General features: G+C 40.9%; 1 protein-coding gene across 1 annotated transcript; it reads right to left on the reverse strand.

Annotated features, from left to right (window-relative positions):
* Nucleotides 1-550: 550 nt before the first annotated feature.
* On the reverse strand, nucleotides 551-16751 carry METTL4 (methyltransferase 4, N6-adenosine). The gene is made up of 8 exons (XM_056854517.1): nucleotides 16327-16751; nucleotides 14199-14264; nucleotides 10648-11014; nucleotides 9674-9743; nucleotides 6777-6951; nucleotides 6408-6514; nucleotides 5135-5226; nucleotides 551-672 (listed from the first exon to the last, which is right to left on the reverse strand). Exons 1-8 carry the CDS (start codon nucleotides 16744-16746, stop codon nucleotides 551-553), a joined length of 1419 nt encoding a protein of 472 aa, XP_056710495.1. The 5' UTR covers nucleotides 16747-16751.
* Between the last annotated feature and the right edge of the window lie 1021 nt (nucleotides 16752-17772).

The raw sequence follows: 17772 nt of genomic DNA on the forward strand, positions 1-17772 counted from the left end.
TGGAATTAAGGGAAAGAAACTTTGTTTTTCACTGTCCTATCCATGAAGAAATCAAAGTCCATGGATAAAGTACACTGGAGAGCCAGCATGGTGTAGTGGTTAAGAGCAGTGGACTCTAATCTGGAGAACCGGGTTTGATTCCCCACTCCTCTACATGAGTGGTGGATTCTAATCTGGTGAACTGGGTTGGTTTCCCCACTCCTACACATGAGGCCAGCTGAGTGACCTTGGGCTAGTCACAGTTCTCTTCGAACTCTGTCAGCCCCACCTACTTCACAGGGTATTTGTTGTGGGAAGAGGAAGGGAAGGAGATTGTAAGCCGGTATGATTCTCCTTAAAAGGTAGAGAAAGTCGGCATATAAAAACCAACTCTTCTTCAAAATCTATTCATAAAGAAATAGTTCAAGTCCTGCAAACTCCACTTATTTATAAAAACATTTATACCTTGCTTTTTCCATAGCTCAGGTGGCTTAAAATACATAATAAAAATATCCAAATAATAATAAAACCCTAATTCACCCTATTAAAAGCTCTGGCAAATAAAACAGCCTTACAGAAACTCCTGAAATTTTAAAAAGGTGTTTCCCCTCCCATCTCCTTGGGAAGCCCAATCCATAAAGCAAGAGCAACCAAAGAGAAAGCATGGGCTGTAGTCGATGACAGGTGTGCTACCTTTAGTGCGGGAAAACCCAGAGGTTGGCAAACTGAAGATCATAGCTGGTGCATAGGGACACATAGGGAAGGATGGTCTTTTAAATATGGGGGTCCCAGGTTGTGAAGGGCTTTGTAGGGTTACACCTAGCACCCTGAATTGAACCAATGCCTGTAGAATTTTCACAACAGCAGCATGTGACAGATTGGACCCCCAGTTTTTTGTGTGTGTTTTTTCCTTTAACAAACAGGCACTGCGGTCCAACAAATGGAATACAAGTTTTTAGAGTTGAGAGACCAGGACTCATACTCAACTCCCCAGGCAGAGCCTAAGTCAACCCAAAGTCGGGAACGGAGACAGCATCTCTTTAAAAAGTATTGTGAGGTGGGAGATGGGACAGGAAGCATTCTGCTCCAAACTTCCCACCCATAGTACTGTATGGCTGCTTCAGTTTAAGTCACCTGATGGTATGCCACAGCGGCTGAGTCAAAAGTAGCTTAGAGAGTAAGGGCCAAGCAAATGCCAGCATGCCTAAGCCATTTCCACAGCTCTGTGAAAAGACTAGGTCATCAATAAGCCTACTTCTCACCAAGACAAGCCACCTCACAAAGCCATGAGTAGGATAATGAAAATCAGCAGAGTTCTCCAACTATATCGGCTAGTCCTCTGGGTGCAGTCAGGCCTCAAAGTCAGTGTAGTCACAAAAGTGCAGAACAGCCTCTCATGGGATTGACTTACTTGCTGAATTTCTGTTTTGTTTCTCTGGAGTCTAGAAGTAGAACCAGAAGAGGGAGAAACCCCTGCTTTAATCTGAACAGCGTATCATTTCATTTTCTGTATTTGCATAAAACAGTTTAAAAATACATCCAAACGTAGACATAAATACTTCCAGCATTAAACAAAGAACATGTATTATTAGAAACTCCTGAAATAATGATTTCATGGTTAATGTACTGCAGGAAAGAAAATGTGTCTTTTTGATGGCCTACTTTAATTTGCAAACTCCACTTCTTTCAGAAAAATAAATGGTTCTAATCAGTCATTAAATGGCTACATCAGTACTCTGCAACTGTGACACACACAAAAAGTGCTAGACAGTACCAATAAATACTAGTATGCCAGCGTCTATGTTCCTTAAACAAAACATTGATATATGTGGGCTACCAGGATTTCCTATGTTTTGTTCCAATTTACAGCTCTTTTTCATATTGTCCAAAATGTGTGAGGCATTTGGGACCACTTCCCTCTACTGGCAAATCTAGAGAACTTGTTTTTTTGCTGTTACACATTTTTCAGCAAATGACAAAGCTTTAATATTAAAACACACCAAAACACTTCAGTCTGAAGTTCAGTTCCCTGAATTCATCTGTATTGCCAAAGCGACCCTTCAGATGGCTTTCTTCTACCCAAACTTCTGTCTCGGTGGCAAATCTCTACTTGTTCCAAAAGAAAAGATAAATCATGAGAGCTACAGTATGCCTGAATCAGACTTGTTTTTCTAGCCAAACAAAATGTATGACTGCAAACGTTTCCAGGTGGTTCCCTCCCCAAATACATGCTAATTCTTACTGGCTCTGTCAAGTTTTGCCTACTTTCTGGCTTTTATGCTCCTTGTTAGCGAAATTCAGTGTTTTCCTTTAAGCACAATAAAACTATTCCTTTCAATTTGTACTTCAAATAGCATGCCTCCTTTTAAACCTAAAGAGCCATGTATCCCAATGTTATGCTGTGTCAGAGTAGACACAACACAATAGTGATCAGAATTCCCTGTTTTTTGTTTTAAGGGAAGGGAACAGGCAACAGAAATAGATGAGGACCATGGCATGGTTGTGTATGTGAATCCTGGTTGCAGTCCTATTTCCACCACTATAAAACCAGCCCCGCCCCCGCCCCCCAGCTGCTATTCACCCTGAGTGGAAGAAATGAACAAAAACATGTTTTTCCCTGAAGGGCAGATGTCAGTCAAGTATCCCTATATTTCTCCTACACAGGGCAAATACCAGCTGAGGGAAAAGGTCACAAAAAAACAGCACAGGGAAAGTGTAAACTCTGTGCCTCAAAGCCATGGCTGTAATCTGTTTCATTCCCATGGCTAGTTTCAATGGCAAAGAGACAGTGTTGTGTAGTGGTTAAAGTGTCAGACTAGGATCTGGCAAACCCAGGTTCAAATCCCAACTCTGCCATGGAAGCTTGCTGGGTGACCTTGGGCCTACTTCAAAGGGGTGTTTGTGAGGATAAAATGGAGAACAGTAGGGTATAAATGGGGAAAAAGCAGGAGAGATCCCAATTGCAGATCTTCTGCCACTCATTAAATTGCATCATAAGTCCATAGGATCATTTGGCATTTGTATGGACAGGAGGCGCTCTTTAACACTGATTTTTTGTTGGATTTATTTTGCCAATTCCTTTTTTAAATTCTATACATATCTTTTATTTACTTAGGGGGAGTATGATATTTTGAACAGTGATGAGGATAGGATTAGACGCTGCAGAACATAAAGTTACTATTTTCCAGGAGCATCCACAACGATTGCTATCTTTTATACCTAGTTATGGTTTATTTAGTACTTAATAAGCATAATTGACATTTCCCCTGCAAAAAAACATTTCATATGGCCACAATGGACACTGACCTCTATATGCTATCCATTTACATACTACTTTTCATATTCTGCTTTACACCCAAAATAATTTTTCTGTTTTAAAATGTTGCCAATTTACTGTTTGCATTTGCTAAGTCTTAATGAGGTTAGAATCCACAAAAACAAACACAGCTGTTTCCTATCGTCTTTTCTTTCGATCCTCAAAAGGATTTTTCCTTTTATAGTCTGGCTGCCATTCTGCAAACAGGCCCTAACAAACTATTCAACAGTGGAATTAGCTGGGAACCTGACTTTCCTTCCTAATTTGGCTATGCTGTTGGGCAGCAACCGAGGACAGAAGGAGCTCTCCATGACTCCACCAACCAAGCATGCAGCTGTTCAATGGTCAGCAGCATCAAGATGGGATAACATCATAAACCTGTGCCAGGTACTACCGCTATTCAACAATACCTGCCCAATGCAACCTCAGCTTCTGTGCTAAGGTCAAACACTGTCCCTCTTCTTTGCAGAATCCACCACTAGTAGCTAGTAAATATAGCAAATTTCACAGCATTTGCAAGCAATAACAGGGTAGCATACATTTGCATAAGTGCACTCTACACAGGTGCATACTCAAAGAAGGTGACGTATGCTTTTATATAAGTCAAGTCACAGTTATGGTGACCCCTGGTGGGGTTTTTCAAGGTAAGAGACTAACAGAGGTGGTTTACCATTGCCTGCCTCCGCATCATGACCCTGGTAATTCTTAGAGGTCTCCCATCCAAATACATGCCAGGGCCAACCAAGCTTAGCTTTTGAGATCCAACGAGATCAGGCTAGCCTGGGCTATCCAGGTCAGGGCATGCACACGTGCACGCACACACATATAAATAATCTAATTGAAACTATAGAGTAAGTTCCAGTATAATGTAAGCACCTGATGTGTGTTTTGTTTGATGTGTATATTTTGTTTGATGTGTATGTTTTCTTTGATGTGTATGTTTGTATGTTTTGTTTACATGTCTGAAAAATAAAAAAATTATTAAGAAATATTTAGAAGTACAACTATAATGGACATTTTTACAAGTTACAATGATCAATCTACAAGCTCTATCCACAACACTTCCACTGATTGAGAGAGGTAGGAAGAGATTCTCCCTCCCTTGTTTCACTCCAAACATCCCGCCTACAAAGAGTCACTCCTCTCTCCCACCGACCTTGCAGTCAGCCTAAGAACCCTGAAAGTTCAGCTTCCTTCCTTCATTCAATCGAACTTGCCTGACAAAGATGATTCATTCAACTGCAGTCAGCCTAACAACCCCAAAAGCTCAACTTCCTTCATTCAAGTACTTGCCTGACATAGTTGAGATGATTAACTCAACTGCTGTTTTTTTCAGAACAGTCACAAGAGTTCCAAGTTAACCAACATTTAAGGCTGGAAGCAGCATCCTGAATCACACCAAAAGAATCTTATATCCAAATAAAATGTGCCTGAACTTCTGTAAACGCCAACAGTATGCATACCTACATCGTGATCTAGCTGGAACATTCCAAGTTAACTTCAGAGGAAACATGGTGAACTAATATAATCTGCCAATTATCTCTTCAGTGTCAAACTCACCTTGAAATTAGCTATGACTGTTGCACAGCATAAACAGAGAGCCACATTGCATTTCTGGCAGGTCCAACCTGAAATGCGGTGAGTGAAATCCACACCTAGGCACCTAATTAAAACGCTGAAGATCTTCAGCAAGTTCTTATCCCTGTAACTTACCAATGCTTGAAAATTTTAAAATCCCACACAAACAAAAGCATTCAGCCTTCAAAGTAGCAGTACAAGTATTTAAAAACCACCAACTTAACACATATTGAGTTTTACAAAGCTGTTTTGAGATCATACCTGTAAGAGGAGGCTTATGTGAATGAAGAGTACAAGGCACACTCACAATTAATTTATGGTCTGGAATTGGAAGTGCTTCATCTTCCGATATTCTGTTATATAAATCAAAATGAAAGAGAGACTCTCAAATAAGAAACTGAAATGCCTTCATAAAGATCAATTTTTCTCAAATGGAATAATAACAGCAAGTTCTCTCATATAGTACAGTAAGCTGCAGGGAACTAAATATCTAAATGTTGAGTGTATTTGATTTCTTGAAAGATACAGCGCATCTCATAAATCCGCTTAAACTTCTATGAAAACAAAGTCAATGAAGAAATAAGACTACAGGGAGAAGATAAACACAAACACAGCTCAATCAATATCTCAGTTTCACCTGCAGAATATTTGTCCTTAACGAACAAGCCTATATTTAATTCAGCGGTAACAAAAATTTGTCATGCAGCAGCAACTAATAGCCCTGAAGTGCTAACATGACATGGTGCAGGGAAGATCGAGGTAGGTATCATAGTTAATGGGCTTACACTTCACCATCAAAAGATTGCTTGTTCTGCTGTTACGAACCTATGCCTATGCTAACAGCTTCCTCCAGTAATACAGGAGGGCATGCACCTTCAGTAAGCCACCAGTTCTCAGCTTCTTCAGTGGCAGATGAAGCTGCTTCTAGAAGGCCCAAGGGGCTTTACACACACACACAGCAGCCCCCTCCCCAAAGCTGCTCAAATAATATACCAGAGTTTCAGAAGCAGCCTGTGACACTGCCTGTGAGCCTGCTGTTCAGAGCAAAAAAAAAAAGGGGGGGTGGGTGGGTGAGTGGGAAAAGGCTATTGGGCTTGTCTGAGCATAAGTAGCTCCTTGAATTCAAGCCCCTGCCTCCATACAAACTGATTAAATTTTGCTAGAGGAAGGGAAATAGGATGAACTTGGCTCTGCAATGACTTCCTACACACCCACTTAGTAATAGTTAGCCATGCCACACCTTTGAAAACTGAATTTTGCAGCACCATACAAAACCAGAAGCATGTTGGCCACTAACATAAGAGGACAAAGTGGGTTTAAAGGAGAATTGGAGCATGCTCTCTCTTTCTTAAAGCAAGCAGTTCATAGAGTATAAATTGTACTCCAGTAAGCATTGTGAAAAGATGTTGTTAGAAAAGGTTGTTGCCTACTTCTTGAAACTTGCTTGCAATTTCAGCTGAGCATTCCTGATGAATGCCATATAACAATGCGCACATTAATAAAACATAGAGATCAATGGACTCCATGCTTGTACCTTAATGGCATATCTGTACTTCCTTGGAGTCTGCCCAATACGAGAATTTCGTAAGGCTTCTTGTGAGAAGAGTCCAATGGAAACACAAACTCTCCAGACCTTGTAATCTGATGCAAAGAAAATTGAAATCAATTCTGGGAGCGCAAATCAAGTTTCTAGTAATTAATCCTAACAACATTTCATCATTAGTCTAGCCTACACACATGTTGTGATGGTATAAGTGAAATAAGGATATATTACAACATCCTTGGAAGAGAATACCAAAAAAAAAAATTCACCATCCATGTCTTTTAAATGCTAAACCCTTGGGAACCATTTTAAAAAATGCACTGATGAAGAAGAGGGAAGAAAAAAAGGTCAGTAACTTACCTTCACCCAGTACCACTCTACCACTCCATGCACCGCCCAATGGGGATAAAGTTCATCCTTTACAAAACGGAGATGCTTCTGTCTGTTAGTCACCCATGTGACCACAAGGCACTCTGGGGCTGCCAGGGCTGGCACAGGAAGTTGCTTGATTTGCCATGGTGGCAAGTAGCTATACCTACATCGGATATATGCAGAATGTTTGAACAGGCCCAGAGCTAGAAAAGAGAACAGCGGCGAATAGACTTCTGCATTTATTCTGACAACCTTCCACAAACTTTTTTCTAGCACCGACATTTATACAAATTAAACTCTTAGGCAAGAGTGACATCCAGTGGTGAAATCTGTCAGCATTAAAGATGGGTCCCCTTTTCCTTACATTCTGATCTAGGAGGGCAGCAGTGTTAACAGAAACAGTCTCCCGTTTCCAAAGACATTTATACAAAGAAAATGAACTTTGGAAGGATCTAAAAATTATACTACGTTGAAATTTTTTTTTTACAATCCAGAATATTTGTAACGTCACTCGCCCTGTATAGCCATCTAAACCTTGTAATCTAGGCTCAATTTATAGTGAGTGAAGGCAAATAAATGCCATTCTGTTGCTTTTATCAGCTGTGAGGATAGCAATGCTTTATGTCCGGGTGTACCATTTTGCCCACAAATTCAGTAGATGCAAACTACTGATGTGTGAAACAGCAAAATCCACTTGCAAACAATTGTTGCAGTGCACTGAAAGTGGATTGGAAGTGCATTATACAGCATGTGTGAAAGTGCCCATAGCTTCCCTGATTTCAGTGAATCAGGAACTTCCTGCATTTATTTTTTGTGGGCTTTGACCTTATGTCAAAAGAGTGGGAAAAGGCCAGTTTAAGCGCTTTCCACTGACAGCTCACAAATGAAGGCCAAGGCTAAGTTTGGAAAGCCAGCTGCACCCCTAATTATTTTCCTTCCTAGCGACAGAGACAGCAGCAGCTGCAGAGGAGGGCGAGAGAGCCAGAAGGTGAGCCCTTCCCCCCTCCCTTTCCCATGCTGCAGCCTTTCTTCCCAGCCATTGCTGCCGTCGTGCGGAGAGAGCAAAGCCAGCACCATTCTTCATGAACCTGGAAAGAACAGCGTCAGAAGGAGGGCCAAGCATAGCCACTCTCGCACTTGGTTACTGTGTCAGTCTGCAACTCAACGGAGATTGTCCACTTTATGTACAAACTGCTGCAAACGGTGTTTGGTAAATACTGACGGAAACACTTCTCTCCAAAGGCCAAACCAAATCACAGCTGTGAATGCTAAGAGGTGCTGTAAAGCAGCCATTCAACAAGTGATTAAATTAGCAGTAATAATAGGGTCGCCATGAGTCGGAAGCGACTTGACGGCACTTAACACACACAATACACATTTACCTTTCCTTTCTCCCTTAGAAGCTCCTTGATTCATAAATCTTGAGCAGCATAATTCTAAATCTATGGTTTAAGGGATATAAGGACTGAAATAAAGTTTGCTACTGCCAGATCACTTTCACTTAATAAATAGGGTATTAACTAAGACACACAGGTGCTAGTCCAATCTGTTAGAAATACATATTTACAACAGATTACACATATACAGTAGTTTGCAAAAAGATATAGCACCTGATTGGGAAAGCCTGAGAAATGAGTTAGCGGAACAAATCTTTCCCCAAACAATCTGCTGTTTGTCACAGAAATCCACTCCAACAATCTGTCTTGCTAATAAAATGCACCATGGAATGGGGAGCCACCACAATGAGGGAGAAGTAGAAGAGCCTCCTTCTCCCTCTTCTGTGGACGCAACACCCATCACTAGATGTTGGAATGAGGCTGCTTCAGCTTGTTTCAACACATCCCTTACTAAGAGCCAGCATGGTGTAGTGGTTAAGAATGACGGACTTTGATCTGGAGGAAAGAGTTTGATTCCCCATTCCTCCAAATGAGCAGCGAACCCTAATCTGGTGAACTGAATTTGTTTCCCCACTCCTACATAAGAAGCCAGCTGGGTGATCTTGGGCTAGTCATATTCTCTCAGCCCCACCTACCTCACAGGGTGTCTGTTGTGGGGAGGGGAAGGTGATTTTAAGTTTGATTCTTCCTTAAGTGGTAGAGAAAGTCAGCATATAAAAACCAACTCTTCTTCTTAAAGGAATGTACACACCTGACTCAGGGACTAGTTTTTCCTGCCTGGCATCTTCTTTTAAATGAAAATTAATTAGGAGCCTACCTGAGCAGCTTTAAATGATCAATGTGCTCCACAGGCACAGACCTCTTTTTATTTTGATTAACCTTGAAACAGCAGAGCGCTTTGAGAATCAAATTGTTCATAAATTAATATTTGGATTTACGAAGTGGCCATTTATTTAAGTGCTACAACAGTAGTCTCAACACAGCCCACTGTTTAAGAACATTCTGCAATATCCTTCCTATACCCCTCCCCAAGTCCCACCGTAGCTAATACTTTACCTTAGAAAGCTGTAGGACCAGATTCTCCAGATCATTATAAAACTTTAATATGAAATATGAAAGCGATTCTAATTGAATTTTTGCCAATACAAAATTGGGGCAATCCCCTGGAGAATGAGATCCATGCATTTTAACATAGCAATTGTGCTTAATAGAATTCTTATAATCAGAGCACGTAGAATTCCAATCAGAAAAGAAACATTAAAAAAAACCCATCAAGATGTCTGACAGTTGTCTCAGAGCCTGCATAATGGACTCAATGATTGGTGCAAATATGCTGGTGTACACAGCTACAGCTCTTCATTGCACTGGTGTAACCACTAACAGTCAATCTCCATGAATCTAAGACAAAGCTATAGCATTAATAAAGAAAAGGGGAGGAAAATGTGCTGTTTAACATGAAAGTGTAAATTTTAAAATTTGTAAACATACCGATTACTTCTTTTAACAGATTTGTTCTCCCATGGTGGATCTATCACAATTACGCCAAATTTTTTATCATCTAAAAAAGTAAAAATAAAAAATACTTTCTTTCAAATAAGATATACAATTGACTACTGAAATGTAAGCACCTGGCTTTCAGATTTTTCAGACAGCCAGAAGCATAACACTATCCTTCCTTTTAAAAGCAATGATGAAAATTTTATTTTTGCTGCTCTAGTAAGCTAAGAGCCCCGCGGCGCAGAGTTGTAAGCTGCAGTACTGCAGTCCAGGCTCTGCTACAACCTGAGTTTGAGCCCAACGGAAGTTGGTTTCAGGTAATCAGCTCAAGGTTGACTCAGCCTTCCATCCTTCCGAGGTCGGTAAAATGAGTATCCTGCTTGCTGGGGGTAAAGGGAAGATGACTGGGGAAGGCACTGGAAACCAGCCCATAAACAAAGTCTGCCTAGTAAACGTTGGGATGTGATGTCACCCCATGGGTCAGGAATGACCCGGTGCTTGAGCAGGGGACTTTTACCTTTAGTAAGTTCACACTGACAACTTTGCTCACAAAGAAAGATAAAAGATAAACTTTTGATTACACCAAAATGGCTCTACTTCATATTAATTCAAACCAATCGGCCATGTGTCAATTTCAAATGTACCATAAAACTCTTCTCAATTATTAGTGGAACTAACCATGCTCTCTTAATCATGTATTAATCTGACATTATTATATTTCTCAAACATGTCACATGAAACATAGTGAAGGGTTTATATGCCTAGGGAAGAACAAAAACCTCACAGAAATCAATAAAAAATTAGTTAATAACAAAACAAGCACTAATGCGAAAAGTCTACTGTTCCAGCAATCAGGCTCTCTCGCTATATCTCTCCACTTTCAAAAGATGGACAAATTCCATATGGCAATATATTGATGGATCACAAAAAACCAAATGTGTACTTTTAACAGGAAATGTACTTACAATTCAAAAGGGGCTGCATACAAGAAATATCAGACAAAAGAAAACTGCTTTGGGGTGGAAATAAATAGTTATGTCCCATTAATGTTATTAATTTTGTATCATTTGTGACATTTTCTGTAACACAGGAAAGCTGGACCTGTTCTGGCACAGAGGCTTCTTCATTTATCTTGCATACAGTTCTTTGCTCTGTTTCATTCACAGATGAATACTGTTTTGCCATCTCACATAATTCAGCCAAGCCACAATCACTGTGTCTTGTATCAAGAGTCCTGGAACAGACTGGTTTTGCAGAACTGGGCTGGAGAAAGCCACTTTTGAGCCCCTCCTGGACTAAACTTCTGGTACCCTCGGAAATCACGTTGCTTATCTGTGCAGTACCAAAAGATACAAGGGAAAAATAAATTAAAATTCTAGCCCAAAACAGAAGCTAAGCAGAGTATGCATATTACTCCCATTCTGCAATCACTCCATTGGTGGACGTATCAATTTGAATTCAAGGTACTGGTTATCACCTACAAAGCCTTTCCTGGCTTTGGCCCCTCATACATGCAGGGCTGGCTCACCTGCTATGCTCTTTCGCGACAGTTTTGCCCATCTGAGCGAAGGCCTCTGAAGATGCTGCCCTGCAAATGTGTAAGATTGACAGCTGCCCATACATGTGCATTCTCTGTTATGGCTCCCCCTTGTGGAATGGCCTGCCTGAAGATGTCAGGGAAACTGGTCTATTATTCTGCAAACTTTTAAAAACAGAGTTGCTCAGAAGGGTATTTTTACAACAAAGAACATAGGCTGCAGTATAATGGAATGGTTCAGGCGACTGCTTTTATAAAGGGAACAGTCTGTTCCACAGTCCATTGCATGTATATCTTGCTCTTACTGCATTGGTTATGAAGTATTATTTCTGATACTTCCCCCCATGGTTTCTGATTTTGTAATCCTACTCCTACGTCTCATGCCATTTGAATGCACTGTTTTACACTGTGTAATCTGCACTGAGCGACAAAGGCTTTAATACAGTGAATACATTATGCATAAGACTCTCTTGGTATTTTAAAATCAAAGCATGAAAATGCCCTTCTGTGACATTCATATGCTGAAAAACAAGAGGTCAGAAGAGAGGTGTGCGGATAGGTAATGGAGGGGGGGAAGAGTTCGCAGCTGGTCTGGATCTGTCTCTAGCACTGCCTCTTCTTGCTGCCTTACAAGGGACACATACGTTTTGATGACTGCTATAAACAGATCCTAACAATTGCTAGCTGTGATGTTTTCATAGGGAAAACAGTAACTGCTCATGAATCTCAATATACTTCATTAAAACTGAGATTCTTTTGTCTAGTCATGGTCTAATACTGTGGTTCTTAATCGTTTTGATCCACTGACCCCTTTGATAATCTGACGACCCCCTCCCCAGAAAAACATCATAACATGTTAACAATGGCTATTGTATGTTACTTTACTGGGTACAGTAGTATCCCATGTCATCCTACCCTTGCTTGGAGTGAAACAATACTTTAGTAACATAATATGACATTAAAAGATTTTTTTTTCACAAAGTAACAATTTTCAAGTAAACAAGAAGGAAAACAAAGAAAAATGTTTGTTTGTTTTTTGGCATCTGGTTTACAGACCCCGAAGTCCATCCATGAACCTCCTAGAGTTCCATGGACCACAGGTTAAGAATCCTTTGTTTAACATAATTGATTCTGAAATCATCAGAATGTTTTGTCACAGATATGGTCAGGAATATAAGGTATTAATTGCTGGTCTCTGCTGAAAAAGATCATGGAGGATGCTCATGTAGGCCAGAATCAGAGCTGGGCTAGTCTCTCAGCTAAACAGTGAGCCATGCCAAATAAGGAGTCCAGCAACCCAGAATACAGCAGGCTTGGAGAAAGGTAAAGAACAAAGGAGTAACAGAAAAATATAGCCTTTAGTATATTAGACATAATAGAATTAATATCAATATATGTCTAGGCCCAGGTGTGAGAAGTTGTCTAAGAATGGCAAGAATGTCCAACTAAATACAGAAGTGATAATATAGTTCAAAGATGGCTGCATTAGTTGGAGTCCAATAGATAGCCATACACATGAGAAATTTGTAATCCCTATTTTTTATAGTCTCCATAATGATAAAGAGTAGCAAGAACGAATTAACATAGTTTTTATATATATTATACTTTAATAAATTATATATATATAAATATATAATTTATTAAAGTATAATATATATACAAACTATGTTAATTCATATATATATAATATTCGTATATATAAAATAAAATATAAAATTTTATATATGTATATATATAATTTTTATATTTTATTTTATATATATTTCATATATATATAATTTTATATTTTAATTTTCACATTTTTATATATTTTTCAAAAATACATGAATATAGATAATTTTATATGGTGTCTGAAGTTCTAATTAGTTAGCCAAGTATGCGTAGCCATATCAAGTGGGTTAGCTAACTACTGTTAGAAGATTTTATATATACACACACATAAGTCTGAACTGACTTTTAGCTTCTTCCTAGCAGAGGCTCCTTGCTTGTGACCAGCTTATCTTTGGGTTAGATACCTCAAAGGACTTAAATACTTGCTCTCCTTTATCTATGCAGAAGTAACGGAAGGTATTATTTTCTTTTAATGTGGTCAATGTTAAAGATTCTAATAGTTATGTTGGAATAAAAGGGGAAAAATGGAAGCAAAGCTTCTCTACTTATTATTACGACTTACGTATTACACCCAAAATTAATCAAAAATGTTGAAGTGTACCTCTTGCCAAGAGATTAATGATCTGAAATAGGAAAGCTAGCTAGATGCTGAAGGCTCCTTAAATCATGCCTATATCTAAATCAGGTCTGACCAGTCCAAAACAGCTTTCCTGGGATTGTCTAACAAAGTGGGGCTCGCTTCTAAGTATACCTGTGTAGTCCCCTAGTCCCCTGAAAACTTTCCTCTGGTCTATTTTAAAACTATTGCAAATTGCAGACATGGGATTCTTACTCATACACAGGAACACCTTTTTTCCTGTCCCCTCCCCTTTCTTTGTATTTGCTCCAGAAATTAACATGACTTCACCTTTTTATGCAAACACAACAAAACTGATTGACAAATCCACTAAACTAGAACAGTTGGCAATAAGATAATTTACAGTGCCATCCTAAACAAAGCTACATCCTTCTAAAACCACTGATTTCAACAGACTTAGGACACTGTAATTGTGCTTAGGATGGCATGGTAAGTGTCCTGGAACTAAAATCCAAACATGCCAGTTTAATTTATGCACCAAGATGTAAAGGAGATATGAAGCCAGATTTTTTGGTCTTTCAGAGATCAGTAGCTTAAAAAAAAAAAGGTAGCCAGGAAAGTATTTTTGAAATTCAGCCTTTAATGTGCGTTTATAAACTGGGCATCTTTTTGCATAATGCACTTATGGGCATGACATATTTGCAAACAAATTCTAAACTAAGAATGGAAGGGTACATCTGAAGTCCCTCAGCAAATAAACAATTCCTGACTACCAAGTTTTCCAGACTTACCTTGAAATGATATTCTAAAGCATCACGTTCACCATGATTTAAGGCACTGCTTCTTCTTTTTCGTTTCTACAGTAGACAACATGCACAGATGTCAATAATGCCACCATTTAAAAATATTAACAAAATGATGTGACAACTTCTATGGTTCTTTATATTGACAAAGATACAAGTTGTCTGGTTTGGAAAAACTGTTGAAGAATCAGAACAAAAAGAGGCAACCAAAGGCTGATTTGTATGTTATCTGAATAGCATGGGAGATGTTTTCGCATAAATGGATCCCACACTCCAGCAATAATCAACAAAAGGAGTGCATCTGACATTGCTCCTACCTGTACCAAGCTTATTTCATACTCTTATGGCGGTCACTGCTCTGTGGCATGGCCGTAGCCACTTCAGTCTAAACCACATTACCAGATTTATCAGGTCACGCTTAGACTAGAGCCATGATTCTTGCCATGGTTATACGAGGTTCTGGTTTTTAAATTCTCAGGGAACCTAGTACTGCTGGGAAAAGAGGGGTCACACCCTTAAGGAAAAATGTAACAATATGGGGGGAAAGAGGGTTAAAAACTTCTCATTATCTCATAATACTGTAATTCAGGGTCACTCAATAACTATACGTTCAGAACAGACAAACGTCTGTTTACGTCACTCAACTCGGTGACATCAAGGAACCTGGATACTAGAATGAACTTAAGAGTAGTATCAATTACTATTAAGATGGCATGGAAGGAACATTAATTATTTCAGAAGAATGGAACCCCAGGCCCCTAAGCATGAGCTTTGTAAGGCTCCTCCCTCTCTAGCCAGAGTGGTGTAGTGGTGTAGTTGTGTAGTGGTGTAGTTAAGAGCGGTGGTTTGGGGTGGTGGAGTCTGATCTGGAGAACTGGGTTTGATTCCTCACTCCTCCACATGAGCGGCAGAGGCTAATCTGCAGAACTGATTAGTTTCCCCACTCCTACACATGAATCCAGCTGGGTGACCTTGGGCTAGTCAGCTCTCTCAGTCCCACCTACCTCGTAGGGTGTCTGTTGTGGGGAGGGGAAGGTGATTGTAAGACGGTTTGAGTCTTCCTTAAGTGGTAGAGAAAGTCGGCATATAAAAACCAACTCTTCTTCTTCTTTGGCCTCCCTGGCTTGCCCTCAGGTGGCTTGCCAGGTGTCTCAGGCAAGTCTCCACAGGCCTCAGAATGGGGAAGGGGGGATGTGCCACCTTATTCCTTCTCCTTTCACCAGGACTGCAGCTCTTGCCACTTCAGAACTGTGTCCTCTTCTCCTCCTTGGTCATTCCCAGGAACCTGCCTTTAAAGGTCCAAATAGTTCCGCCCCTTCTCAGGGCACACCTGGCCTCTCTCTGAGGGAGGGCAGTGATTTGCTCCTCTGCTGACCCTCCCAAGGGACCACTGGGTGGCTCTCCCCAAGCTGTCCTCCTTGCTCTATTGGTTATTCCAAGGCTTGTGTGGGAAAGCTGTCAAGCCCTCAGTCCCCATCCCTGCCTTTCCCTAGCTCACCCAGGCCTCTAGGCCTGGGCTATTATTAGGCTCACTCGCCCCGGTGCAAGCTTCTCTGCCCCGGCTTTTACCCTGGCTTGCCGTGGTGCAGGCCACACCATCCCAATCCTGGCTTCTGCTGAGGTATGCCTGGGTGCAGGCCACTCTGCCCCACCTTGGCTTTTCCTGAGGCTATGGAGGCCGCCATCTTCTCTATCCAGTCCAATGTTGGGCCCCAGCTGGTTACTCTGCCTGTACCAGGTAAGGGCCCTGGGTTATCACCCAGGAGGCTGCCAGACTCTCTATCAGCAAGGGGTGGGGCTGTTGAGAGCTGCATCTCCCATAGCGGCAGTGGAAGGTCTGGTCCTGAGTCCAGTGGCACATCAGCTGGTAAGAAATGCTTTTTGTATTCTGACCCAGTACTAATGTGATACAGTATAATGGTTACTAGCACATCTCTAGAGGGTTAAAAGCATAGGAAAACTTCAGATGCACATAAAAGCCAACGAGTTCCAGAAGTAATCCATAAGAACATGTTTCATAAGTTACTGGGAGATGTGTTTCCCTTTCTATAACAATTCTGAACACAGCTCTATTGAAAGGGTACTCGGCAGAAACATCTCTCTCTCCGTATTGTACCTTTTTAGCAGCTTCAGAATGCGAGGTGACACTCTGAGCTCCTTCCTGCTGTTCCGATCCTTTGTCTTCTAGTCCAGCCTCAGAGCTCAGTTGCTGAAGTTCCTTTTGAAAATCTGCAGCTACGTGGGGCTTAAACACATTAAAAAATTCTTCCCTGAACAAGTATGTCTTCTTTGGCATTTCACCTGATTTCTTCCCTGCAGCTTCAAGCTCAAACACAGACTTTTTCCTGCAAGGATTTGAAGTCACTTGGGTAGCAGCCACAATAGGATCTTTATCTGAGGAAGCAGCAGCAGAAGGAGCATCAATAAAGTCTCTGGGAGGGTGTTCATGGAAGTGGCACAACTGGTAGCCAGACTTGTTTATGAAGAACAGGTGATCCAGTAGCCATCCTGCTGACTGACAATGTACGATAGCCATTGCCTGCTTTTTCAAGGCATTATTCTTCTGAAAGGACCTAATGACAAATTAAAAAAAAAACTGGTATCTTCCTGAATACAACAGAAATAAACAGTTATTCCAAAGCAATAAAACTTTATGGCAGGGGTCCCCAAAATGGTGGCCATTTTGGCACCTTACCTGGTACCTGCCAAGTGTCTTTAGAAAGTAGGCGGGGCAAAATTTTGATTGGTGGCTGTACAGATTTTTAAAACATTCCTTTGGCAGCAGCTTCCACCACAGCACAAGGATCTTCACTATGCGACTGAAGGCAAGCTTCAGCAGCCATTAGTAGTTGACTGCACCTCCTACGACAGCCATTTTGTAGCTGTGCCCACCATGCTGTGTCAGAATTCCAAAGGTGGCCACAGGCTCAAAAAGGTTGAGGACCCCTGCTTTATGGTAACAAGAGAAGTCCAAGTAAGACTAATATCTGCTGCGTAATATATGATCCTTAATTATTCAAAGTTTCTGGTTTTAACTTCTTACTATAATTATCACTCAGCGGTGTCAACAAACTGATCACATCTGAACAAAGTACACCATTTGAATGTTCTTAGCATATTCCTGCTATGGAGTTCTTGTTACAGCGCTTACACCTTTTCCTGGAATGTCATTATCTGAACCTTAGTTATTTAAGGGAATACTCAGACATTTGGTTACTGGAATTGTGAGGCCACACCATAAGTGGTCCAGACTAGACACCACATTTGATCAAACTCTGTTCTTTGTTAAGCTAGATGTGCTATTTGGGAACTAATGTTCCCAACCATGCTGGGGCCTGATTTGGCTTGGGAGTGCAGCATGGGGGAAGGGGGTGTCCTGCGCTTTGTAGGCTGGCCCAGTCAGGTCTCCTCTGAAGCAGTGCCCTCAGTTTTAGATAACGAGGCTGGGAGAATTGATAGGTGCTGGCAGTAAGGAGCTGGGACAGAAGGCAAGGAACTGGAGGCCAGGAACTACTACACAGGCTTGTGCCTAGTGGACCAGTTGATCCAGCAAGGCAGCTTT

The sequence above is a fragment of the Euleptes europaea genome, chromosome 8, assembly GCF_029931775.1.
Source record: "Euleptes europaea isolate rEulEur1 chromosome 8, rEulEur1.hap1, whole genome shotgun sequence".
NCBI classification, from domain to species: domain Eukaryota; kingdom Metazoa; phylum Chordata; class Lepidosauria; order Squamata; family Sphaerodactylidae; genus Euleptes; species Euleptes europaea.

Bases quoted from the DNA above. Each gene is read 5' to 3' on its own strand.
- METTL4 (XM_056854517.1), bottom strand. From the start codon at position 16,746: ATGGCTATCGTACATTGTCAGTCAGCAGGATGGCTACTGGATCACCTG. The intron at 14,265-16,326 runs GTACAATACGGA...TGTCTACTGTAG, and splicing joins ATTCTGAAGCTGCTAAAAAG to AAACGAAAAAGAAGAAGCAG. The intron at 5,227-6,407 runs GTACAAGCATGG...TTTATATAACAG, and splicing joins AGTACAGATATGCCATTAAG to AATATCGGAAGATGAAGCAC.